Source organism: Vicugna pacos, unplaced genomic scaffold (genome assembly GCF_048564905.1).
Source record: "Vicugna pacos unplaced genomic scaffold, VicPac4 scaffold_104, whole genome shotgun sequence".
NCBI classification, from domain to species: Eukaryota; Metazoa; Chordata; class Mammalia; order Artiodactyla; family Camelidae; genus Vicugna; species Vicugna pacos.
Genome location: NW_027328784.1, coordinates 1,570,409 through 1,597,732, shown reverse-complemented (window position 1 = coordinate 1,597,732; position 27,324 = coordinate 1,570,409). Strand labels below are relative to the sequence as shown.

Here is a 27,324-nt window from a genome sequence, read left to right as displayed (position 1 = left end):
TCTCCCACAGATGGACACTAGACAGAATATCTTTTAAAAATATTTGCCAATATGATGAGCAAAAGTGCTTTTTCATTGTTTTAGTTTGCATTTGATGACCAGTGAGGTATTGAGCATTTTTCACTCATTAGCCATTTGACTTTTTTAAAATGAATGATTCCTTTTATCCTTTGCACACATTTAAGTGGGGGAGCTTCTTGTTGCTTTGTGACAGCTCTTTGTATGTTATGAACATTAACTTCTTGTCTTCAACAACATGTATCACAGAGCTTTTTCTTGTCATTTCTTGCCTTTCATTTTGTTTAGGAGGATTTTAATTTTGGTAGTGTCTCAAAATATTCTTATGATAATAAATGTATTCCTTATGTGTTTTATCTTTGAAATTATTCTTAAAAATAATTTCTTATACTGGAATAAATCTCCTCTGTAGGTTTTTTTTAATCTCTAAGATGGAGATGATAATAGTACTTGTTAATGTAAGGGTAAGTTGAGTTAATAAGAACAAAGTGTTGTATTTGCTGTTATTAGTACTTTTTTATATTTACATCACTGTCTGTAAATTATCTTGTGGTCCTTATGAGAGGAATAGTATTTATTCTTTCTAGGTGATTGTCTGATTGTCTCAGGACAATTACTGAAGTCATACTTTTCTCTTTGATTTGAAATCCCACCTTTACAAAATACTTATGTACACTAGAGTCTCTTTTTGAGCTCATGGTTCCCTTCTGTCAATCTGCCTTTCTTACTCCAGCACCATAACTTACATATTGTAAAAATTTATTTAATAATTGGCAGTCTGAATTTTTTTTCATTCTTTTCTTCCATCCCAAATTTTCTTGTCTAGTATTATGATTTTATTATTCCTGAAGAATTCCAAAATATTTTGTTCAAGTTAAAAAAAAATCAGATTGGAGTTGTCATGGGAGTTTTCAGTAAGTTTTGAATTATTCTGATGAGAACTTACATCTTTACAAAACTGCTTTCCTCCATGCAATTTGTTGATGTCTCTACATTCTCACCTCTTACTTTACCCCTCAGGACAGCCCTGAAGTTTCTCCATTTAGAACATGGGCATTATTTTTTAACTTATTCCAGATTATTGTTTATGTTTTTGTCAATTTTGTAAGTGAAAATTTTTTGCTATTATATTTTTAAACGCTTAAAACTGAAATTTAGAAAGGAAGATTCGGTTTGTAAATACTCACTTTGTAATTTGTCATTTAAAATTGTAAGTATTAAGTAGTTGTTCCAGAATCCTTTCTTTTTTGTTTTTAAAAATTTGTGTCGAAGATTCTCAAAATGTTCATAGCTAAGTAGTATAGGTGGGGAGACAGATGGAGAGAGGTAGTGTGGCTCATGTACAAACTGTGAGCAGTTTCATGGCTGCCTTTAGGCTGGAGAAACCACAGAAGAGCCCAGGTTAGACAAGGAATGGCTTTGTATGCACTTGAAAGCCAGCTTTCCTGCCTGTATGGTGAAGCCTGGTGGGCGTGGCAGGTAGATGATCAAGGTCTGATCAAGGTCATTTGCTGCACAGAGCGCTGTGTCTGTGAGAAATGGTGACCATTGCCATGGCAAATGCTTGGTGCCAGGAACAATGCAGGGGAGCTGGGGAGCCTGTGTTAAGGATTTTCCAGTCCTGGGAGTGGGAAGATCAGACTCTGCATTCAGATCTGAGTTTGAATTAATCCTCTTTAGTTTACTGGACCTCTGACTTTTGTCAAGTTATGCATCCTGTTTGAACTCCTGCTTTGTTGTCTCTCAAAACAGAAGAATTACAGCCTGCTGCTAGAGTGTTTGATCAGGGTAAATGATTTGTGTCTATAAGATGCCACGTACAGTCACAAGCTCAGTGAGCAATGAGCTGTCCCCTCTTCTCCTGCAACTCAGTGCTCGATAAGTCATCAGCAGAAAGCGAGTCCCTAATTTGTATGTGGTGCAAGGAAGAACAAAACTAACGTCTTGCCTTTCCCTGGCAGTATTCTTACTTCTTTGCTTCATGTACCTCTTTCCTCCTTCACTCTCCCCTTTCACCTCCTCCACCAAGAGCCCGAGACTCTCTCAGAACACTAGATTCAAATTATTTAAATGTTGGCTCATTCCCATGAAATGACAGTGACTTAAAAAAACTGTACACATCCCAGAATTCATTGTATTTGATTTACACACACACACACATGCACACACACACACACACACACACACACACATCAGGCTACCTCCCATTTACTGAGGGAGAAGGGCCACTTTTTCTGAGTTTTCATTTACTCAGCGTGAGAGCAGTCTCTTAAGCAGAATTTCACCTGGCTTCGTGCATGGTTTTTTAAATTGGATTTCTGCTTTTTGTCCATAAAAATATTCTCCTATTAGAAGACAGGAAGTGGAGACATAGATATTCTGCTGAGATATTGGTGTTATCATATTTGAGTTTTAATGGACATAAGGCGGCATAGAGTCATACATTATTATGGATGAGAATCCATGATGATGTAACTTGGACAAGAATCTGGGTCTCCTGCCATCGTGTCCATGCGGGTGAAGAGGCAACTGGGTGGGGGATGGCAGGGAACCTTCTTGCTTGAGTTCCAGGTTCTTGTTAGTTTTCATTGCTCAGCTGCCTTTAGTTTATGTCCATGAGGCCTCTCATGGGAAGGTCACTATGTCCTGAGAGACTGAGTTACTAATCAGCAGAAAGCTCTGGACCCACTCATATTTTCCAGAGTTTTTCTGCTGACCTGCTGACACTTTATATAAATGAGACCTAACAAACTACTGGATATAAAATCCTTATTGTTATCATTTGCCCTCGAGTTCCATAGGAATGGGGTGCTGTCTCAGGCTGTCTAAGGCTAGATCTGAACAAAGATAGGGTGATAGGCTCTGCTGCTGGACCCTCCCCAGTCGAATGGGATTTCCACCTTAGTTTTTAGAATCAGGCAGATGAGTTCAAATCTTGTCTTTACCAGTTATTAGCTTTGTGACCTTGGGGAAATAACTACTTTTTTGGTTCCAATTTTCTTTATCTGTAAATAAGTTCAGTATTTATTTTAGGGTTTTTGTTTTAGAATTGAATGTGCTAATTCCCTAATTTATTCCTCAAATACTGATCACATGGTTCTATGCTGGTGCCTTAGTAGTTGATTGCTAAGGGACTCAACAGTGAGAATGGGGGTGGGGCCCCCTGAAACATACAGCTTATATTCCAGGATATGCTTGTAAAAGACAAGATTGCAGTGGATTTTTAGTAAATGTCCATTCCTTTCCTAATCCCCATTGATTGTGTATATATCTTTATACTAATATATGAACAATTTTTTTGCAGTTTAAATCTCTTTGTAGTATTTAAAGAATGTAGCTATAACAAAAATACGTGAAATAAAATGACTTGACTTTTATTTTCCTTTCAATAAGCAAAACAAAATAAAATAGAAAAGAAAAGAAAAAGTATTGAAGGAGTAGAAATAATTTTATTTCCGTGGAATCAACTCCCTATGTTAGGTTTTTCCATTGTGTTGTTCAACATCATATAAAATTGACAGGTTGTGACTTCAGTGTTGATAGCTAGGTGAGTATAGTTTCTTTTTGTGGTTGTCTTTGATGAATTATTTGCACTAGATCATAAATGATGTGCATGTTACATATTGGAAACGAGGAAACATTGGAGACATACTACCTCCAATGCAGTCATTTTGTTACCGAGTCCAAACTCGTTCTGCTCGCCGCATGACAGGCCAATAAACCGGGAGATGAGGTGTTGGAGCAAGGAATAGTGACTTCACTTGCAATGCTGGCAGACCCAGAAGACGGCAGACTGATGTCCTGGAGAACTATCTTCCCCAAGAATGAATTCAGTCTCCTTTTATACTAAAAAGGGGGGGGTTGTGGTTGGTTGTTGCATACTTCTTGCTTTATGAATTGTTTGTCCTTTGAATCCGCTGTTCTTGCAGCTGTCCATGTGGATCAAATCATGGTACCCCTGTAAAACCTCCAAAAAAACAAAGGCTATTCTCTATTATGCAACTTGCCATCTCTACAGAAGTGCAGATGAGCTAACATTTTTAAAGATCAGGGCCAGGAGAATAGGCTTTCCTGCAGATTTCAGGCTAAAGGTAACTTTCTTTTTCAAATGGTGCAGAGCTACCAAGTCTGAGCCTAGGAAACAGGGCACAGGTTTAAACTCAAAGGAACAGATTTAACATAGGGTAAAAACTGTTACATTTTATTACAATTCCGTTTCCAGCTTCATAGATAATATTAGTAAGAAATATGAGCAATTTTGTATTTTTGCTTCTTAATAACCGATAAGTGTACCAACTATATTTTGTGAGCAGGGATGCTGTGCAGGCATTGGGGTGACAGCAAACTCTTGTAGGGGGTGGCCGACCCTGCAACATCTCTGATGCCCCGTGAGTGTTGGTGAGGGTCCCCGTAGCCAGGGGCTCTCTTCAGGAACCAGCATATGGGCATTGACCTCTGGAGACCTCTTTTTCGGCTGCAGGAATTTTTTTCAGATATTGAGATTGAAAAATCACTCCAGCTGGGAATAATTAGGGAAAAAAAAGAAAAGGAAAAGGGTTTGGAGTAGAGTAGAAGAGTAGGACTTAAGATCACGGAGCCTGAGTGCTTGGCAGCGGGGCCTCGGGAGAGAGGGGAGCAGAGGTGGGGAGGGGCCTGGCTCCGGAACCAGCTCCTGTAATTGTCCCTGCACGCAAGCCACATAGCTTTAAATTGGCCTGGGCCACCTCTCTGGGCTGGATATCACCCTGGGCAGAACCGTGGTATCTGTAAAGTAAAATGACTTCACAACTATTGCACAGAGCTGCAGGTGTAAGAGAGCCTAAGCCTGTCTCAGAGTGCAGGGGACAAGCGGAAAGGAATGGCAAAATTTCCACTGACAATTGAAATTTTGTTAAATAGCCTGCTACAGTTGTTTGCATCACTTGAATGAATGCAGGCATATTTCTGTGGGCATTTATAGGTTCACTGAACCCCACCAGCCCCTCTTGCCCCCATCGGAGATGGGCTTTCTCAAGCACAGTGCCCCTCCTGCTTGGGTGGAAAACGCTGCTGGTCCTTGCCTGGGGCCGGGCTGCTGCAGGGCACTGAATCCCCGAGGCACGGCCTGTGAGACACGACAGGAACATCTCTGCTCTTGACTGGGTGCCTCCGTTTCCCCTGCAGTGTAAAAATGCCGGTGACTGAGTTAGAAGCATGCTTCCAAGCTGTCCATGTCCTTGGCATCCAGAAGCGGAGCCTGGAAGCTTTCGAATTTATCCAGAATGCGGTTTACATTCACCTTCAGCAGGTGAGTGTATGTCCTTACACAAGTGGAGGAATTACTGCAGTTTTCCTGGAACTTTCTCACTACAAGTCCATTTGATTTTTCTGTGCTAGGATTCAGTATGGCCTGCTAAAAACTCTGGAGTGAGATCTTGAAACCCTGATGAAGAGCATTATTTATTTCATTTCTCTATATGATACTCTTTTACTTTTAAAATTCAGAATTTTTGGTTGTTTCAAAAATTTTTTGGGGGGGTTGGAGAATCATGTTTACTCTTACCATCTTTGCAACCTGTTGCTTTGTGCCTCTCACCTGTCTTCTGTCACTTGTGAGGCGGTTCCATTTGTGACCCTGTCCGGGTTGTTCATGTTATAAAACATAAAGCCTGTAAAAGTACAGTCCCTTTTCCTCCGAAGACATTCCACAAATACTCCTTTAACCTGGGTGTGGTTTTAAGAAGACAGAATCTTTAGAACATGTCCTTGCAGGTTGCTAGTGCAAAATCCCAAAATCAATAGTCTAGCTCAACATCTAAAATCTTTCTAATTTACCTTGGAATTGTATGGATAAGTGAAGCAGTTTGCTAAGAACTCAGACCAGGTTTAGAATACAGGTTGGTGTAGCTCAGCAGGTCCTCCCAAGCTGATGCTCTGCCAGAGGGCGGGGCCGAGGGGAGAGGGCGGGTCCTGCCCTCCCTGAGGTGACAATTTCATGGCAAAGACTTTCACCTGGTGAAGAACTTGGAGTTTCTTCTAAGAAGAGTGGGTCTTAAAAGAGTCCAAAAAGCGCGGGAGTGGCACAGTCCCATTTGTCTCAAGTAGGGGAGAGCGGCTGTGGGGCCACTTAGGAGACTCGTGAGTCCAGGTGGGCAGTGTTGGTGGCTTCCACTTGAGCGGTGGGACGGTCAGTGTTTAAAAGCGAACATATTGAAGGCATGTTTAGATTGTAAAAAGGAAAGGATGAATGCTGTCTGTGAAGGTAGGATGGAGTAAGGCCCAGGTTTCTGGGTGGATTAATGAGGTAAATGATGGTCCTTCTGTGCTCTGAGGAGGGAAAGCTGCAGAGGGAGTTCTGCGGAAAACTGATGAGTTCAGCTGTGGGTAAAGTGAAAGGTTGTTAGATGTGTGGTCTGGGAGCTCAGGTGAGAGCCAGTAGTGAGTAGGGGGAGGTGAGAGGGACTTTCAAATAATTTTGTATTGTGAACATACAAATAAGTATGAGTAATGACACATTTAACACCTCTATATTCTGGATTTAAAGCCCAGTAACATTTTGCTATACTGACTGCAGAGGTTCTTAATATTTTTTAATAGAAATAAGTAGAAACAAAATAGTGGAGTTAGTGAGCATCTTAGAGTAGATGTGTGTCCTTGTATGTATTTTTATACCTCATCTGTTTATAACCATAATCTACAAAAAGTTATCTTGCTTAGCATAAGAGTTAAACACAGGGACGTGACACACATTGTTGGGGGTTGAAGCTGATCTTCTCGGGCAAATTATGGACCCTCTCTTTGCCTTAGTTGCATCGTCTGTGATTGCCCCAGGGCCCCTCATCACAGCTGATTTCCTAGAGTAGATGTTGGGAGGGAGGCTGCTGAAGGGAGTAAGAGGTGGCAACTGCTAGGGATATTGAAGAGAGACAAAAACAGATTAAAGCCGATAAACTGAGTACAAATACCCTCTAAATAGAAGGAATCCCGCAGTGTTTTGAGCCGCTTATCATAAGGGAAAGAAAATCACGTGGATCCAAAGGTCTTGAGCATATGAGTATTGTGGGTGGGAGGGTGTCATTATAAAAGTGTTGAGAAAAGGCCTCTTTGTTTTCCTTGACATTACCAGTAAGGATGGGGAGCAGAAGCGAAACCCTCTGCTTCACAGTTGAAGGTGCTGTTTTGTGCGAAACTGACCAAAGTTTGGAAACCAGTCATCAGCGATGCTGGCAAATGAAGAGGCTTCTGGATTGGGTGGGGCACTTGCTGTGACTTCCAGGTGACCTGCTGGCTGGGGGCTGTGTGGCGGGCAGTAGTTTTGCAGGGTAGCCCGGGCATAATCCCTAGCTCTGATGCTGCTGGTCTGATTAACAGACCTGGGCGCACACTGTCCTAATGGGGCAGCTCGGGATGTGGCCCTGCCGTGCTGAGAGCGAGAAGAGGGCTCCCCTGAGGAGGTGTCCCTGCGGAGAGTGGAAACGTACTCCTGCAGGGGAGGAAGAGCCTCTGAGCAGCGGGCCGGATGCACAGGCAAGACCAGCATGAGCACTGATGTTTCCGGGAGCCGGAAGTCATACAGTGGCCCAAACGGCCTTGTTCCTGAGAGACTGGAGGAAATAGATGCTGAAAAGGCAGGCTAGGGTCAGACCCTGTGGTGGGTTATGAGTGACAGGAGAGGATTGTTCAGGCAGGCATGAGACAACCCTGTGGGCGTCCCAGCTGGGGCGTCACGCCGAAGGGAAGAGCAGAGTTATAGACTTTGCCACTTATTAGCTGTGTGACTTTGAGCAATATCACCCCACCTCTCTCTATATATATCTTCATCTGTAAAGTGACACAGTGACAAGGTCGTGTCATCAGAAGTATTAGCTTAGCTCTGATCCTCTTTGTCGACTCCTGTCAGTGCTTCCCTGAAAGGTTCTGCAACGGCTGCTTTTACCCTGAGACGGGAGGGCATAGAGGGACACTGTAATACCCGAGGGCAGGAAGGGGTTGCTTTAAAAGCAGACATGTAACAGCCTGCAGCTGCAGACCTGCAGGCAGTTTGGTTGACGGTCCTTGAGAGGACTTTGGAGGCCTTAGCGTCGTCTTAAGTCTTGTTTCCCCTTGGGGACCGGATTTGCCTTTGGGGATTGATGTTGAAGATTTGAGCTTCTGCAAAGCTGTTTTCAGAGATGTGTATATACGTAAAATATCATATAAAATAAATTGATTTATTTAACGTGTGCGAATTTGTAGCTGTTAGGAACATCTCTGTTGGCCTGGTCTCCACGGAGGACACCAAGGGTCAGCAGAGCGTGCAGGAGGGCAGGCAGCCTGCAGTGCTTCTGCGGGGTGTTCTCCCCAGGAGGGCGCTCTGCTGAGTTGAGTCTTCTACGAGTTTTGTTGCCAGAGGAGCAGACAGCAAATTAATGAGTTCTAGAGGGATTGTATAATGACAGGAAGAAATAGGAACCCGGAGATTTTCCAGACTAAAACACGCTTTGGTTCCTGATTCAGTGTGTTCCATTACAGAATTGATGAGTTGTGTCTATTCTGGAACGTCATTGAAATAAACGTTCAGCCTATATGTTAAGGGCTTTGTTTTATTTGGCTGGAGGACTCGAGCCGGGATGACAGCCTCTCAGATCACTCTGAGGGACTGCTCCCAAGAGGTAGGGGAGGAGCTAGGATATATAGAAGCTTACAACAAAGACCAGGTAATTGGAACAATAAAATATTGCTTGTTATCTAAAGAAAACCAGATATCTCAAGTTCAAGTATTTACTGCTTTTCTATGTATGGTGAGAAGCAAACATTTGAGTCATTGAATTCATTCCTTTGGCCAGCCCCTGGCTATCTAGGGCCAGTATCCTGTCCTTTCTTACTCTGAGTCTGCTCAGAGGGCACCACTGTGAGTGGCTGAGAGGCCGGGCTGTAGGCATGAACTCGCTGGGGGTTGGCAGCAGCCGCTGATGACTCGGATTCAGCATTCTTTGTTTACTGTCATGGTTGCAGTATTTTCATGCACATTGTAGTATTTTCATTCACAGTGCTCCCACTTGGTCCTAAATTTGACCAATATTTTGAGAGACATTTCATGACCAATTTTGTCCCACGGTGCTAGGATGGCTCATTCCTAGTTCAGGTGAAGAATCTTCTAAGTTGCCATTCAAGGTGTAAGTTTTTTTTTGTCAGGCCCTGTTGATACTAAAAGTTCTCTGGATCACCTGTCTTACTAGTCTATTATGATACAGAAAGTGTTTACCCATCTTTGCTCATTCCCATACCTAGAATCACACTATTATATTTATTTTATTCAGGGTTATAAATTTTATCTGTTTCTTCAAGATGTTTAGCCATCATCCATCTTGTGGGCCTAGTTACACATTGGGAAATGTAACAGACAACAATTTTATAAAATAGACAGGATATAAGTAATAAAGCTAGTAACGTTAATAAAGCCACGAGTAAGAATTTAATAGTCGAGAAGTTGTATTTTTGGGTTAAAATTTTGCTTGTGTTTCTGAGTTTGATCCTATGAGAAAGTTCATATTTATGGTCAGGGTCAGAGCAGGTATTAATTGGCCAGTTGAAATCTCCCACCTTGTAAGATCAACAGTGGCCTAAACAGAACTATAATTTCTTTTTAGAATAATGTTTCTGAGGGCTATCTAATTAGAGCCTTGGAGTAGGGAAACCCACCAAGGTAACACAGAAGTACTAGACATAGGTAATTTATCATAAACTTAACAAGTGGAGTAGATCATAATCAAAGGTTGGAGAAATTATCAAAGTAATTGGTATACAGTCCTGGTCCGGTGTCTTGGGTCAGCTGTCTAGCTCAGATGTCATCTTCTTCTCATCCTGGTCTGGTAGCTTTTTCTCCATTTGGGCATTGTTTTAAGGTGAGAAGCACTCGATAGGCCAGTGCACTGCAGGGGATGTTTCAGATAGGAAATGAATCCGAGACTCCGTTTCCTTCAGCTTTGGTGTGTATGGTCTGGTAAAGAGTACCTGAAAAAGGGTCCTTCCATTCAGGTTGGAGACAGTTCTTTAAGTCATGCCTGTTGCAGTATGTATAATCCCCTGGCTGCAGGTCATGGGGCATTGGAACTTTACCCAAGGATAGATTTCTGAGCTTCAGAAACAAACCTAGAGTATCCTTTTCATAATTCAATTAAACCATACAGTAATGTGACATAACAGCAAGGAATGATCTGGGAAGTGTCTTAGTAAATATGGACCTCAATTAACAAAACTAGAATTTAATATCCACTAAAATATAATTTATTTTCTCTCTTAAGTTACCCTCAGTTTTCTCAAATATAGCCAAATCAAGATTAATTTTTTACAAGTTAAGTCTGATTATTTGATCATATAGGCTTTTTTAAATTGGCTGTGTTGGAAGTTTTAATACGGAGTCTCAGGGTAGAATGTTAAGGTTTGCTAAGGCCAAGAAAGACACGTCAAGGCTTTTCATGGGTTTCTGCCTTACAGATTTAGGTAAATTCTTTTCTCTTTAAAATCCTTAAAATATCTTTATACTCCTATATCTGTTAGGAGATGATCTCCCTAATTTGTTTGATAGAGCCACTGGGGACCTAAGTGTTTTTAGTCTCTTGAGGGATCAGATAGAGAGAAAAGATAAGTGTTCCAAGTGTGATTACATAGGTATAATTTATCAAATTGCTGTGAACCATAACTAGCTTAAGGAGAAGAGATTCTTTACGTCTGGGAAACAGGTTAAAAGCCAGTAGTATTTCAAACAATATCAAAAATTATAACCATATTCAGCAGGTTAATCAGTCCCATGTAACTAATTCTTTTAATGAGAGTTTTCATTAGAACTTTAAAATTTCTTACCCAGTTTAGTTCAGTGCTATAGTGTGAAATTTATTAGGAATCAGTAAATCTCCTTGAAGAGAAAGCATTTTGCAAAACCATCAGAAGAAAACAATTAACTGTCTATAAATGACAAAAGATTTAAAAGCATGGTTAAACACCGTTACACTATAATCAATAAAGAAATCTGTTCACTATACCCATAATTATCACTGGTAACATTTCAGATATACCAGAATTTTAGGGAGTCCATATAATTTCTACAATATCTATATTAATAATATTGTCTCATTCAATATAACCTTAGAAGTTTTATGATTCATTTGACAATTCCATGTTATTTAAAATGCCAAATGAAACTTTATAGTTAAAAATCTCTCTTTGGGATGTTTCAGGGGCCTTCTGTAGCATCCCAAACTTAACTGGAGATTAAAAGAATTTTAATTAATTAAATTAATTTTTATTTAATTAATTAGAATTTTATATTTGGGGAGCTTTTTGAAAGATTTCAGAACACTTGATCAGATAAACATATAGATCACTGTAAAGTAGTACTAATTCATTAACAAGAAAATACGTCAAATGTAAAGGCAGAACAGATCAGCTAAGTGGTATAAGAAGTTTTACAATCTGTTACTGAAGGAGGATTAACATTTTAAGAAAATTTTTTCCTCTTAACAGAGAGAAAAACAATTCTAATCTTGTACCAGCTTACTTCTAAGATTCATTTACGTTGCCCAATTTGTTTCTAAACTTAGCCAATTCTGACCATGTACAAAACTCTTCCCTCAGGGTTCCTTTTCCACAAGCCTTCCACAGCTTTCTATACTTATATTAGTGTGTCCCTTATTTTTCTTCTATTCAGAAGTAACCAGGTTCAGAAGAAAGTCACTATTTTTCATTAACAAAATATAATTCCATTCTTATATCTTCCTTTACGCATTTATATTACTTTCCTAGGATACTGAGATCATTCCCTTACTAATAGAGACTATTTCAGTGTGGCACCAACCATTTATTAATATTTCTATATACCTTTAGTTTCACTGTAAGAGGAAGTTAAATGTTAAGTAATTCGTATTTCAATGTTATTTTATCTGAAAATGGCATAGCTATTTAATAAAATCTTGTCATTTAACTTAATTTAGCACAACACTAGAATTTAAAGATACCAAACACTTAGAGATTATCTTAAACATACATTTTAAAAATATATTTTAAATATTTACCCAAAGCTCTCATCTCATTTGCATTTAATTTACTTAAAATTTTACCACAGCACATTACTTTTATTTTTTTTTTTGACAAATCTGCAACAGATATAACAGGATCTTATTTGACTTTCATTAAACCTAGGTACAGTAAAGGTATTATACATAATATTGATGACTTTAAAGATGTCTATATTAATTAGAACATACTTAAACTAAACAATATCAAATATTATCTTAATATTGAATATTTTCCATTTCACATGACGCTGAAAGTCAATTTGTTCAGTTGTTATTTTAAAAATACTTAATGTGTAAGCTCTTATATTTTTACGTCAATTAAGCAGAGCTCTATGACTTTGAATTTTTTTTCTTTAGCAGTAGAAATATCTCACTTCTATAATGTGTACACAGGCTTATAATCAGAAAAAAGCTAGAGATCTCATAGCTTCACTTTAAAACTTACTTATAAGATAGGTATAATAATAGTTGGAGTAAGCTGAATTTGCTTGCTCAAATCATTAAGGCTTACTATTTATGAAACAGACAGTTAAAATTTCTTCACAATGTCTGAAGGACCCTTCAGAGTTCTGAGTTCTAATATGCCAAAAATTTCTTGGCCTTAAGGTTTATTTCGTTGAGCTAATTAGACTCAGTCCTAGGTCACTGTTTGTTGTATTTATATTTCTGATGTGCAAGACAAAGACACTGTCTTCCAGGTCCCCAGAGAACTGCTCTCTCACCCAGGTCGTATTTTATCTCCTTAAATGGCATTTTTGTATCAGTGAGAAGAGCTGTAAACAAAGAATTCCATGTTTTAAAACTTTAAGGCTTACTTAAATATGTCTTCCAAAACTTGCATAAGGCATTTAGTAAGATCTCTTTTCCTTGTGTTATAAGTTAAACCCAGGGTAAACCTGTATTTTTTTTATTAGCCACTCAAATTAGTTTTTAGTTTTACATTATATTGGACGGCTTATGTAACTATATTGGTTTATTTTAATTTGTTCAATTAATATTTTCAGAGGGACAGATATGTGCCTAGCCTTATAATACCAAGAAGGGGAAGTGTTTTTCCTCTTAAACATATGTATCCCACAACACAAGCAAAAGTTTTGTATAAAGACCATTTAAATATACCAATTTCACAAACTTTTATCTCAATTTTATTAAATCTTATACCTTTAATTTTTATATTTATTAAGTTTAATCAATAATTCTTATTTCTAGAAGGAGTGCCAGAAACCTTTTTTTGTGTGTGTGTGCATTGTATATAATTTTATAGAAGTCTCTAGGATGCCCAAGATTCAGTCAAAGAGCTTAGGCACTTCTCAGTTTTTAATTTCATTAATTGGTCTGTTATCCCAATTATTGATCAAGTATTTCAGTCTATATATACATATATTTCAAACTGTGGTAAGTAAAATGGGCTTGTTTGAACTTTAATCTTGGGGGGTAGTAGGTGAACTCTTTGGCCCTTTTTTTTTTTAACTTTACGTTGTGTAGTATCAAAACCCTGTATGTAAATCCAAAAATGTCCATTTTATTTATTTGATTCAAAATAACCATATAAAAATATTTATCCTTTTGGGATAAGCCACTTATTTTTTTTTTCGACATTTTTACAATCATTTTTCCAGTTATTCAACCTAATTAACATTAATTATTCTAAGTTTTTATTAGCATATCTAGAAACATTTATCAGAAAGGAAAACACAAACGTAGCTTTTCAAACCAGTTTTATTTTTTTAACTAAGTTCTTAGGTTAACCATTAGATATATTTTTCTACATTTAAACTTGATTTTAATAGAAACCATAAAACAACTGTTTATAATGAGATCTCTTTAAACTTTCACCAATTAAAAAGTTTTTCCAAATTAAAAAATCCATCATATGGCCGTCAATTTATATACAAATATAATATATATATATAGTGATTTTAAACCAATAAGATGAAGAGGCACTTCCACATGAGAGTCGGGGTGTTGCCTAAATAAAATTCAAAGGTTTACTCTCCAAAAGCTAAAAGCCTTTGTGGTCCAGGCTGATGCAGCCAAGTTTAAGATGGCAAAATATCTGAAAATTGGTACAATCAAAGAATTGCTTAGAATCCCAATTTATTTGCGTGGCCACCATATGTACACAATACTTGAAACTTTTGTATGGTGGAGTCCAAGGTTTCCTTTAAAAAATAAACTAAACATACATATACATACATACACACACTTAAAACACCCAGAGAAAGATAAAACATTTACATTTCAAGGACACAGGAAGAGAAATCCAAGTTACCCCTAAAGGGGATTTTGTTTTTATAAGTTCAGAATTCCAAAAAATGTTTTTATCAGGCCTGGTTAGTTATTTTCAGAGTGAGTTTTTTTTTTTTCTTATTCCCAATTAATGTTGTAAATTTTGTATGTACATAAACCTGGCTGGGGTAATAGTTGGAGACTGGCAATCTGTCATTTCTTTTTCTTTTCTTTCTGTTCTTTATTTTTTTTTTTTGAAAGTTCTATTCCCCATTGTAAGGTCGGGTTCTCAGAATAAAATTGCTAGTAAGATTTCCCACAGGGACAACTCTGTGTCATGAAGTCTTTGTGTCTACCACTCCTGGAAGATTCTCTGTCACCCGAGAAAGCTGTTACCAGCCAGGAGGATGGTCCGAATTTTGGAGTTGAAAGTTTCCTCATAAGAGTTTTACTTTTATCCTGAAAAATTCAATGGAGGTAACCAAATTGAGGAAAATATTAGACCAGACTCTTACCTAACCACTCAGTCCTGAACCCAGTGTCTTTCAACTTGGACTCACTCAGGATGTCTCCACTGGGTGAGTATTTTCCTCATATGTTTCCACCAGCCCCACTTTGGACATATCCTCAAGGTGGATATTTCCTGTTATCTTTCAACCAGGCCCCACTCAATATGTCCCACTGGGTGGGTAATTCACCTCAGTTTCTTTCAACTGGAGGGCCACGTACCTAGATACACCGCCAGATAAAACTTAGGATCATCAACCAATATGTGAGATCCGAGAACCTAGAGAGACTCACCCAAATTCATCTGGACTCCCCGAGGAGGTGGATGGGCACAAAGGGCCACTGCTGGTACCAAGGCTCCGGTTACTTGCAGAGTTCAGGTGGAGAGAAATCTGCTGTGGTGCTTCATGGTGTCCAAAACTGTTGACTGAAATACATGTGCAGCCTAAAAGTTAAGAGTTATGTTTCATTTGGCGGGAGGACTCGAGCCAGGATGACAGCCTGTCAGAACTCTCTGAGGGACTGCTCCCAAGAGGTTGAGGCAGAGCTAGGATATATAGGAGATTTACAACAAAGACCAGGTTGTTGGAACAATAAAAGATTGCTTGTTATCTAAAGAAAGCCAGGTATCTCAAGTTCAAGAATTTAGTACTTTTGTATGTGTGAGAGGAAGCAAATATTTGGACTCACTGAATTCATTTTTTAGACAAGCACCTAGCTATCTCGGGCCAGTAGCCTGTCCTTTCTTATTCTGAGTCTGCTCAGATGACACCATTGTGAGTTGCTGTAGCAGCTGAGCTGCAGGCCTGTCCTAGCTGGGGGGTGGCGGCAGCCTTTAATGACTTGGTTTCAGTATTCTTTGTTTACTGTCATGGTTGCAGTATTCTCATTCACATTGTAGTATTTTCGTTCACAGACTGATTATGGATAATCTGCAACCTTGGAAAGCAACCGAGATGGAATTACTGCAGGTACCTTCTGCTTTAATAAGCCGTGTGCAAACATAAACAGGGAGGAAGCATACACTTGGATTTGGAGGTGTAGGAAAGGGATCCTGCACATTGCAGGAGAACGCAATGCAGAATTCCTTACGTCCACCTTTCTTTACTGTAGTGGTTTCTGAGAACAGTTTATGGTAATTAACCAACATTGACAAACTGCACAAATTGCATTTAAGAGCTGGCCGGCTGAAACTTGTGTATTGGACAGGTGGAATTCAAAGGCAAGTGGTCAGGTGGATTGGAGAGAGATGGAGCCAAGGCCTGGGCCCAGATTCCGGTTTAAATTGCCATTTCTTCACCATAGGGCCTTGGAATAGAATTCAAAATCTCTTAACCTGTTGGTGAATCTGTGAAACGGGCATAATATTCGTTTCACCCTGGGATTGTTGTAAGATCTAAAGAGTATTATAGCACACATGAAGCACTTAACCCACTGGCACTTAGCAGTGTTCACTGTGTGGGGCCGCCCCGCTTAGCATGTGTCAGAGCCGTAAAGGCAGCATTTGTCTGTTGAGGATGCACTTGCAGCCCCTTGGCTAGGTTATGAATTTGGTGATTTCCTATAATCCTTGTAATTCTATGTGCCATGGACAGTTATTTTCATGGACAGATGAGGAATCTCATGGTAAAAAGACTGTATAATTTGCCCAAAATCAGACCATAATTTTGGGTGCAGAGGCCTCGGTTCAGCATGGGCCCCTGGGCCTTCTGCCCTCTCTGTTCAGCACCAGAGCCAGATATGGAGTCGGCTGTTTCCCTGCCCAGAATATCCGGCAGGCCGCAAGACACATCTGGCCCTGTGCTGCTTGAGCAAAAACTCTGAAGGAGAGACAGTTACAAAAGGGATAAACATAAAAACAGACGACAGCAAATTGTGATCAGCTCTGAGAAGGAAAGGAACTAGTCTCGCCGTGCAGAGCTGGGAGCTTTCCCGTCTGGGCTGCTCTGGGGGTGTTCATCTCAGCTAAACAAGTTCTGCTGCTGCACCAAGGCAGGAAGGCAGGGCGCGTGTGGCCAGGTAGACAGGGCCTCGTTGATCTTACTCATTCCCCATTAAGCGACAGTTGTCTCGGGCACTTAACTAATAAACAGATGTTGGCCATAATCATCACGCACTTTGCTTGGTTGTTTTATTGGCCCCAGCATTGAGATGAGGTCATTGAAGCTGGGGAGTTTGCTGCATGCCCGTGATTACCTTGCAAATACCCTGACTATTCTTTCAATCTAGACTGGTGGGGCTGTCATGTCCCAGCCCTGTGAATGGCATCGTGTAGCTTCTCCCAAGTGGCCCAAATGACTGACATTGATATGCTTAATTCGTTGGAAATAGTATGTGACAATAATAGAAAAAGGTAGTAAGAAATTGTTTGGAAAACTGGAAAAAACCTTTTCTTCCCCAGCTGGGGGAGCGTAACCTGTATCACTCACCCTACTCACTGCCTGTCACCTCCTCCCCGCCGACTCCGTGTTCATAAGCCACACTGAGTCTTGGGAGAACATTTTGCCTCATGACACTTTTGACTAGGACCTGCAACTTCTTTGTCCCTGGTTAACTCTCTCTTCAAAGCCATTCAGCTTTTTTGCAGGCTCCTCCACTCAGATGTAAGAATAGCCTCTTTAAACTTCTTGATGCAGCTCCTTAATGAAGATCTTGTGATGGAAACCTAGCCAAAACTGGGATGTATGCATATAGTGACTGCAAACTCAGCACTTTGTTAGTTCAGAATCAGAGGGGTGAGTGACTCAGGAAATGCTTTTTTAAGGTAACAAGGGGAAAGTGAAAGGACGCTTGCTGTGTAAGAAAGAAACATCTCAATCACAGCCAGTAAGGCACCTGTGTTCAGGATGGGGTGTGGCGAGTGCAGAGTTCTCACAAAGAAAATAGTGGTGTGATGGGAGCGAGGACAGTTGGGTACTTTATTGGGGAGGAAAAAAAGTGGGCTGAACATTTCCTTGTTGAACAAGAGGATTGTGACATGACGTGCTTGTATTTTGGAGAGAAGGGTTTTGTGGGGACAAGCCTAGGAGTACGCTGTATGTCTGGGGAGTCAGCACAACAGAGAAACACAGAGAACCGGGCAGACCCCAAGACCCATGCTGGGGGAGAGACTGCCCACTAATTGGAGCCCTGGAGGCTGCTTCTGTCCCTTAGCTGTGGCCTCAGACCTCCCTTCACAGCCCAGTCCTGTTGATACAAGAATAAAAAACGTTGGGCATGAGAAGGGCTGTGTCCCAGGCTTTCATTGAGCCCCTGGGATGTGCCCCACCAGATTTTGTTCCTTAACTTCATGCAGTAAAGAATTCAAGAGCAAGCCAGTGTTGAGTAAAGGTAGATTTATTCAGAGAGATACATTGATAGGCAAGAGAAACTTCACGAGGTGTGGGGGTTTGATGCTCATATTAGAAGTAGGTACACACTCCACACATTGTGGGCCTTCCCCAAAGAGGGAGAGAGAGTGGTGACCGCGAGGTGGCGCTGTGTTGCTTGTTTTCTTGGTCTTGGTGGTTTCATATGCTAATAAGTAGAAGGACCAGCCTTAGGGCAAGGGGCTAGGATTCCCAGGGAGTTGGCCATTTCCCACCCTTTGACCTTTTGTGGCTAGCATTGGGACTGCCATGTTGCCTGGGGCATGTTATTCACCAAGTTACTATTACAATGGATGTTTACTGAAGCTCAAGATCTGCTAGAAGTTAAATCTCTTCATCCTGAGCCTCAAGGCCTATTGGGGTTTGAATCCTTTAACATTTTGATGTTAATTGCTGTGGCCTTCCTTGAATGGCTGTGCTCTTCCCCCTTCCATCCTGTCTCACTGTGATGACACAGAGACAGCAAAGGTCGGGCCCTACCTGTGCTCCTGCATTTAAAAGTGGGAGGTGTGAGTTGGGCTTATGATGACCCTGAATGGTAAGAAAAATGTTTCAGATTTTCCTACGTGAGACATGGGGACCTGACAGCAACCTCCGCAGATTTATCTCACGGGCATTATTGCTTGTGTTGTTATAGAAACAACAGGCAAGCCAAGAAACAAGTATAACTCACAAGGTTGTAGTGCTGAGATTTATTTCGCTGGCACGCTCAGAGGGGCTTCATTTCCAAAGCTCTGAGCACCTCCAAGACGTGCACATGAGGTTTTATAGGGTTAATTACAAGTATGGGGCTATTAGCCAATAAGGCTCAAACAACAAAAAGCAAGGAATCAGTACACTGAAGCTTATCAATTTGGAACAGATCCCGTTACTGACAATTGTTGTCCTTGGATTTACGTGTTAGCTTATTAGCCCATTAAACTGACACTAAACTTCAGGTTTACCAGGTAGCTCAGCAAAACTTAGATCAGTAAACCGACACTTATCACACTTAGATTTGTGACTTAGCTTGTTAGCCCAGCTGGGGTTTTCCTTCACAGTGTCACTTATATTTTTTATTTTTCTTTTTATCTTTTTTTAAGTATTTAACCCAAATTTAATATCAGGGTTTTTTGGGAAAGAAATTTCTCTTTATCTTTTCTTTGGGGTTCTTTTGGGGGGGAGGTAATTAGATGTATTTATCTGTTAGTGGAGGCCCTGGGGCTTGAACCCAGGACCCCGTGCACGCTAAGCACATGCTCTACCACCCGCCCCTTCATCATTTTCTTTTTGCTTTAGCTGCCAAGAATCTTACAGCTGAATTTGTAGTCGGCCTTTAACACTTGCCCTGACTTCATGGAATCCATTTTTATGAGTTTATCTCCCCCTGGTTTCATTTAAGTACTGAATCTCCATTTTCTCTTCACTCTCCGTTTTGCATTTTTGTTGTTATGGTTGTTAAGCTGTGTTTAACAGAATTGTTTAAATTCTCTTTTAGCAAGAGGCTGAATGTAAATAAATATGTAAGCAAACAGCACAATTAAATGCTTTTATACATTCTGAGCTGTTTAGTAGTAACTTAAAAACCGAATTGAATATTAAAGTGATAGCATTTTAAAAATATTTTTTAATTTTTCATAAAAATATAGCTGATTTAAAATATGATATTAGTTTCAGGTGTACAATAGATGCTCCATTTATAGTTACTGTAAAACATTGTCTGTATTCCCTGTGTTGTAAGATACATCCCTCTAGCGTGTTTACATTACATGTTGCAGTTTGTATAAGAAAGTTGGGTAACGCAGAGTCTGGAACGTGGCTGTGTATGACTCAGGTTCACGCTCACCCTGCCTGTCAGAGCTCAGGCCTTCACTCCTTTCTGCAGGGGAGCGAGTGGAGGCAGCTCTCATCAGCGCTGTCACCACCCTCTGAGTGGCAGTGACAGCAGTGACTGTGTGTGGACGTGCAAATTGTTTTTCCAAGAGCTTTATATGCGTTTCTGCATTTAATAATTAAAGCCCTCCTGTGAGGAAGCGTTTTAAGTTTTTAATGCATAATACATTTTATTTTGATATTGATAGATTTCAAACCTCTGGAAAATTTACAGGAGTAGTACAATAAACGCTTAGATACAGTTCACTTTAAAGGGCACTATTTGGCTTTCTGTGTCTGGCTTATTTTAGCATAAAATTTCAAGGTTCATCCATATTGTAGCCTGAATCAGTACTTTATTCTTTTTGTTTGATAATATCCTTTTCCATTTTTTTTTGGTTTTAGTCTATTTAAAAATATTTTCATTGAAGTCTAGTCAGTTTATAATGTTGTGTCAGTTTCTTGTCTACAGCAAAAGACTTCAGTTAAAAAACAACATACCTGCATTCATTTTCATACTGTTTTTAAACATAAGTTACTATAAGATATTAAATATATTCTCCTGTGCTATACAGTATAAACTTGCTGTTTATTCTTTACATACTCAGTAACTGCAAATCTTGAACTCCCAATTTATTCCTTCCCACACCCTCCCCCCTCTGGTAACCACAGTTTGTTTTCTGTGACTCTGTGTCTGTTTCTGTTCTGTAGATAAGTTTATTTTTTTGTTTCTTTCTTTTTTTTTTTTTAGATTCCACATGTCAGCAATCTCATATGGTATTTTCCTTTCTCTTTCTGGCTTACTTCACTTAGAATGACATTCTCCATGTCCATTGATGTTGCTGCAAATGGCATTATTTTATTATTATTTTATGGCTGAATAGTAGTCTATTGGACAAATATGCTACAACCTCTTTATCCAGCCATCTGTCAGTGGACATTTCGGTTGTTTCCATGTCTTGCTATTGTAAATAGTGCTGCTGTGAACATTGGGGTGTAGGTGTCTTTTTTAATTAGGGTTCCTTCCGGATATATGCCCAGGAGTGGGATTCCTGGGTCATCTGGGAGGTCAAGGTTTTGTCTTTTGATGAACCTCTATACATTTTTCCACAATGGCTCCACCAAACTGCATTCCCACCACAGTGTAGGAGGGTTCCCAATTCTCCGCAGCCTCTCCAGTATTTATTGTCTGTGAACTTCTCAATGATGGCTATTCTGACTGGTGAGAGGTGATATTTGATTGCAGTTTTGATTTGCATTTCTCTGATAATGATATTGAACATTTTTTCATGTGCCTACTGGCCATTTGTGCGTCTTCATTGGAGAAATGTTTCTTTAGGACTTCTGCCATTTTTTGAATTGAATTGTTTGTTTTTCTTTCTTATTAAGTGTAAAAGCTGTTTACATATTCTGGGAATTAAGCCCCTAGCAGTTTCATTTATTGCAAATATTTTCTCCCATTCCATAGGTTGGTAGTCTTTTTGTTTTGCTTACTGTTTCCTTAGCTGTGCAAAAGTTTGTAAGTTTAATTAGATCCCTCTTGTATATTTTTGGTTGTTTTTCTATTGCTTGAGTAGACTGCTCTAGGAAAACATTGCTGAGATGTATGTCACATGTTTTGCCTATGGTTGCTTCTAAGAGGTTTATAGTGTCTTGTCTATATGTTTAATTCTTTAACACATTTTGAATTCATTTTTGTGTATGCTGTGAGGGAGTAGTCTAACTTCACTGATTTACATGCAGCTGTGCAGTTTTCCCTACACCATTTGCTGAAGAGGCTGTCTTTACTCCATTGTATGTTCTCACCTCCTTTGTCAAAGTTTCAATGACCAAAAGTTTGTGGGCCTATTCTTGGTAAATGTGTTTATCCGTTCATTAATGGATGGATATTGTTAGTAACTTTTGGCTACTCTGAATGATACTGCTATGAATATTGATGTGAAATTTTTATGAGAATATGTTTTCATTCTGTTGGCTGTACAGTTGGCCCTCCATATCTGTAGTTTCCACTACATGGATCCAGATGGCTGATTGTAAAGGGACTCGAACATCCTTGGATTATGGTATCCAGGGTGTGGGGTTCCTGAAACCAACCCCCCAAGGGTATTGAGGGATGACTCTACATATAGGAGTGGAATTGCTGAGCCATATAACTCTAAGCTTTTGAGGAAATACCAGGCTTCTCCAAAGAAGTTGCACAATTGTCCCTTTCCCCTGGCCACATATGAGGTTTCTCTGCCTCCTGAACGACATTTGTTATTGTCCGTGATTTGGTAATAACCATCCTAGTGGGTGTAAAATGAGATCTCATTTTGATTTTGATTTGTCTAGTGATGTTGAGCATCTTTTCATATGCTTAATGGCCATTTGTATATGTATCTAAATTCGTGGTAAATTTAAAAATTGGGTCTGTTTTATTGTATTGTTCAGTTGTAAGAATTCGTTATATATCCTGGATGCTACTCTCTTATTAGATACATGTTTTGCAAAATTGTTCTTCTATTCTACACATTGTCTTTCACTATATTTTTTTAAACATTAAAACAATTTCTTTACAGGGGAGGTAGTTAGATGTAATGATTTATTTTATTTTTCTTGCTAAGCAAGCACTCTCTGACTTGAGATACCCATTTCCCCTGTCATTTCACTTTCTTGATGATGTCCTTTGTAAGAAAAGGGTTTTAATTTTGATGAAGTCCAGTTTATCTGCTTTTTTCTTCTATCACTTGTGCTCTTGGTATTGTATCCAGGAAACCAAAGCCTATCCTAGGACCACAAAGATTTATACTGTGTCTTCTTTTAGAAAGTTTATAGGTTTAATTTTTACATTTCTGTCTGTGATCTACTTTGTTTTAATTTTTATTTGTTATATAAAATATGGGTGTTCAGATTCCAGATTGATTCTTTTGCCTGCAGACACCCAGCTGTCCCTGCACAATTTGTTGAATAGACTATTCTTTCAATGGGGTGTTTTTGGCCCCCTAGTGGAAAACTGTCTTTAAATGTAAGTTTTTCCCCGTGGGTTTTTATTGTGTCTCATAGATTTATTTATCCAAACTTATGCCAGCAACATACTGACTTATTACTGTAGCATTTTAGTACCTTTTAAAGTGAGTCCTCCAACTTTACTCTTCTTTTGCAAGGTTGTTTTGGCTATCCTGGGCCCCTTGCACGTCCATATTAATTTTGGGATCAGTTTTTCAATTTTTGCAAAGAAGTCAGCTGGAATTTTGATAGGGATTCCACTGTATATGTAGATCATTTTGAGGAGTCTTAATATTTTTAATAATACTGTCTATCATTCCATGGAAATGGGATGTCTTCCATATATGTAGATCTTTTAAAATTTATTTTGGTGATACTTCAAAAAGTTCAATGTACAAATCTTGTAAATTTTTGTTAAATGTATCTCTCATTTTATTTTTAATGCTGCTGTAATTGGAAATGCTGAGTTTCTTATGGGTGGGACTATATATCAATCTTCTTATTTCTAGAATTCCTTAACAGCAATTACCCTAGTTATATATTTGCTACTTAAATCTATCCACAACAATTCCCCACCCCGTGTTATAAGAAACCAAGACCCAAGTTAAGCTACCTGAACACCTATGTGGAAATGTGAAATGAGACCCTTGGGTGGGGCTTTGTGCAGATGATACTGGAGCTTATTCAGGATGGCTTCATCGTAATTTCTTTTAAACAACCCTTTCGGTGTATTTAGTCAGATACATTAAGAACATGCCCTTTTGATGTGCGGAGTAGCTAAGACTATGATTTTCAAATAATTTCTAATGAGAGTGTTGTTCTTGAAACCTAATTTGCATCAATTTTTGAAGATTTATGTTTCAGGGGCTTTGACTAAAGAACACCTGTCTTTAATCAATAACGACAACTAAATGCTCAAGCAACATGTAAGAGCTTGAGCAAACTGCCCCTACCCCATAGTGCTGGGTGGCTGCAGCTGCAACTGGAGTCAGCGCTTACCTATCCCAGTACGCTTGTGCTGATCTGCTCAAAGTGGTTCGTCCAACAGTTTGTCAGTAGTCTGTTGGACAAAGTCATTAAAAATTGATTGAAGATTGCTGGAATGCAATATAATCTTAGTAATATTAATTAAGCACATATTGAGTGCTTATTGTATGATGGAATTGTCCCTCAGCCTCACATGAATATTATTTCTCATAAAACCTCACATATTTCCTTGTTAATCTCACTTTACAGATAAGGAGACAGACAATTAGGTCTTCTCTCTTTTGGGGGAGCTCATTATCAATGATGGGAAGTTATAAGGAAAAAGATATTGATTCATCATGAGAAAACATTTTTCTGAGGGTCAGCAAAGAAGAAGATGAACACTGAAGAAGGTGATCATTGTTCAAGTGAGACAAGCCCTGGGTTGTGCGGAGTCAGCATCCCTGTCCTAGAGAAGGCACGTGTAAAGCTGCGTACTGGGTGAGGCGGCGCGGCCGCGCAGGGAACGCGGATGCTGGGCCGTTGGGCTGTGCTCAGGCCCGGTGGGGCTTTCTCCTAAGGGCAGTGGACCATCATTGACAGATTTTATGTTGGAGAGTGGGGTGCTCTCGTAGTTCACTTTTGTCTTGTAGAATGCTTGGAAACATTTAGAAGGCTTGGCAGGAGGTGATGTGATGAGTCAGAGTAGGGTGGCTGCGAGGTGTAGCAGTGTTCAATTTTCAAGTTGTTTTCAGGCCCAGGCTTGTGGCTCAGTAGCCGTGTCAGTTTGAATGACGCACTCAAGGAAGTGAAACAATTTATCTAATCAATTGAAGCAGTGATGTACCCAATTCCCAGGACTGTTGTGGAGATCCAGTGAGATAACGTTTGCAGTGTGCAGCATGGTCCCAGCACAGAGTCAGTGCTGAGTGAGTGACAGTGAGTATCTGGTAGGTCAGGTGTGGGTGGTGGGACTCGGTGTCTGAGGATATCTGGGCCCTGAAGGAGGGGTCCATTCACATCTGTGAGTGATGGGTCTGAGTTGGGAGAGGCACGGAGAACTTAGCCCCGGACCAGAGGCCCTGGGCAGGACGGCTATTGGAGGAGCACCGTGAAGTCAGCTCTTTGCAGGTGGAGTTGGAGGTGCCCTTGTGACATCTAACTGCAGTGTCACGAACTGAAAGAGGAGGTCTGGGCCCAGGCTGTGCATTTTCGAATAATGTCAACTCCTGAGGACACCGAAGTATTGATCACTGAACGGAAGTCATACTTTACAGGACAAATGAATAGTAGTATCACCTCTGTCATCAAAGCTCACGTCTATTTATTCATCACTCAGTTTGCTAATTGGGTATTACAGAGCTCACTTCACCGTCCTCCCGTGGGCTCAGGCTCCACAGAAAAGAGCTGGTGTGTCTTCCTCTTTTCCAGAAGAAGACACATTTAGCTTGTAGCCTTCTGTACCTCGCCAGACTTAGGATATTAGTTTGTTGGTTTAATTGTATTTTCTGTTGGCCATGTCCTGACAGGAGAGAAATTTTACCTCATGGTCATGTTTCAATTAGCTGTTACTGAGAATTGCTGATCTGATACATAGTGTATGTATTATATTAACTTTGTAGAGTAGTTATCATTTTTCTGTCTTTGCCCTTTAATTTTGATTGCCCCTTCAGTGTTCTATCCTTTTTGGGGCCTTATTTTTTTTTAATTAAAAAATGTCTGTTAACAGTTAAGAAAACAAAAACAAAGAAAAAATGCACATGGGAGCTAAATTTAGAAAATGTCTAGTGTGTTTTCTATCTCGGCAATGGAGGGTTCTAGAAACTCGTGAAAACTTTCATTACATAAGTTCCTTAAAATGCTGATTAAGAAATAAAACCTTCCTTCCTCATCTTTCAAGCTGCACAACTAATTGTCAAGAAAGTGAGGGGAAATTCTCAGAAGCCAAGACAAATGAGAAAGCAGGGTTTCTGGGAGATATGCGAGCCTTAGAATCCCTGGGGTGCTGGTTCGATCCTGAACTGATTTTCAGTTGCCTTGACAGGAGGGCAGGATGTGAGCCCCAGGCCTCTCACACTAGGAGTTGGATGGGGGATCATATTATGGGCCAAGCCCATCCTGAGGATCTTGGTTTACTAAAGGGTGAAATAGGAAGAAAAAGAATTCCTCAAGGCAAGAAAATAAGGAAAGTCAATTTTGTTGGAAGAGGGGAAAAATAACAAATCCAAAGTAAGGATATAGTTTAAAGTTGTTCTGGCATTAGAGTGACCACAAACACCTGGCAGAAAAGCACAGCTACTCCTTGATTGATAAGTTGGGTTTTGAATGAATCAGTGAACAGCCATTCTGAAAAAGGCCTCCAGAGTCTTGTGGATCAAGATACTGGACAGCGAACACCTCCCTTCCAAGGTCTCATTCAAATAACCAGAAAGGTTTTAAAGGAAAGAAGCCATGATCATAGTTCTATTTATTAACATTTCTATATGCTACGAATTCAGAGGTGACTATGTAGTTGTCTCCTCTATTATGGACCTTACTTTCTCTTTGGGGAGACAAAATGACATAGTTGGTAATCTTGGTGGAGGGAGGTGTTAGTCTGTTGCACTTAGCCAGGAGAGGAGATTAAGAAAACAGTGAAGGGTGGGTGAAATTTTTAGCTGAGGACAGTCTTGTTCACTTGGCTTTTAATTGCAGGCTCAATGAGCTGTCACTGGAGGGACTAGATCTTACAGAGGATGGACTTAGCTCAGGCCTCATTGGAATGGACAAATGAACCTGGAGAAAGACAGTCAAATCTGTGCAGACATTAAAGTTCACTTGAACGTGCTGCATCCCTGAGCCAAAGATAGGACAAATATGCAGCAATTCTTGAGGACAGAAGAGTGGTTTTTAAGGTTCTCCAAGAATGAATCCCATGGAACCGAGATGGCCAGTTGTCAAACTGAGACTTTGTTCTTTGGACGGTGTACCCAGCAAGGGTATTGGCCTTTTATATGTTTCCATTTGTCTTTAATACATGTCTGTTGATGAGGACATGGGCATAAATGTTTGACACCTTGTCGAGGCGATTTTGGATACCTGCCTAGAAGCACGGGCACAGTTGTGGCTGCTTCATACATCTTGCAGCCCATCCCTTTCCCCAGCTCCGTGATCACGGCAGAGTGGTTCCTTGTTGACCTGTCCGTTTCCTCTGTGACATCATAACCCATGAAAAGACCGGAGCATATTAACTTGGCTTTGTTAAAGTCAAAGAAACAGATCAAATATGGAGTCAGATTTGTTCTTTCCTATTTCAGTAGTACCATGGAGATGGCAGTTTGGGCAGCTTTTTGTAGTGTCCTGGAGGCTTTCTCTCTCAGCTTCTGGGC

General features: G+C 39.9%; 1 protein-coding gene across 1 annotated transcript in view; it reads left to right on the top strand.

Moving 5' to 3' along the window:
• The first annotated feature begins 3,949 nt into the window (after positions 1-3,949).
• The window catches only part of LOC140694800 (uncharacterized), a 91,412-nt gene continuing 68,037 nt past the window's right edge, over positions 3,950-27,324 (top strand). Inside the window, exons 1-2 of the mRNA XM_072957862.1 lie at positions 3,950-4,109; positions 5,182-5,305. Coding sequence (XP_072813963.1) covers positions 5,229-5,305 — 77 coding nt within the window. The 5' untranslated portion in view covers positions 3,950-4,109; positions 5,182-5,228. The remainder of the gene's footprint in view (positions 4,110-5,181; positions 5,306-27,324) is intronic.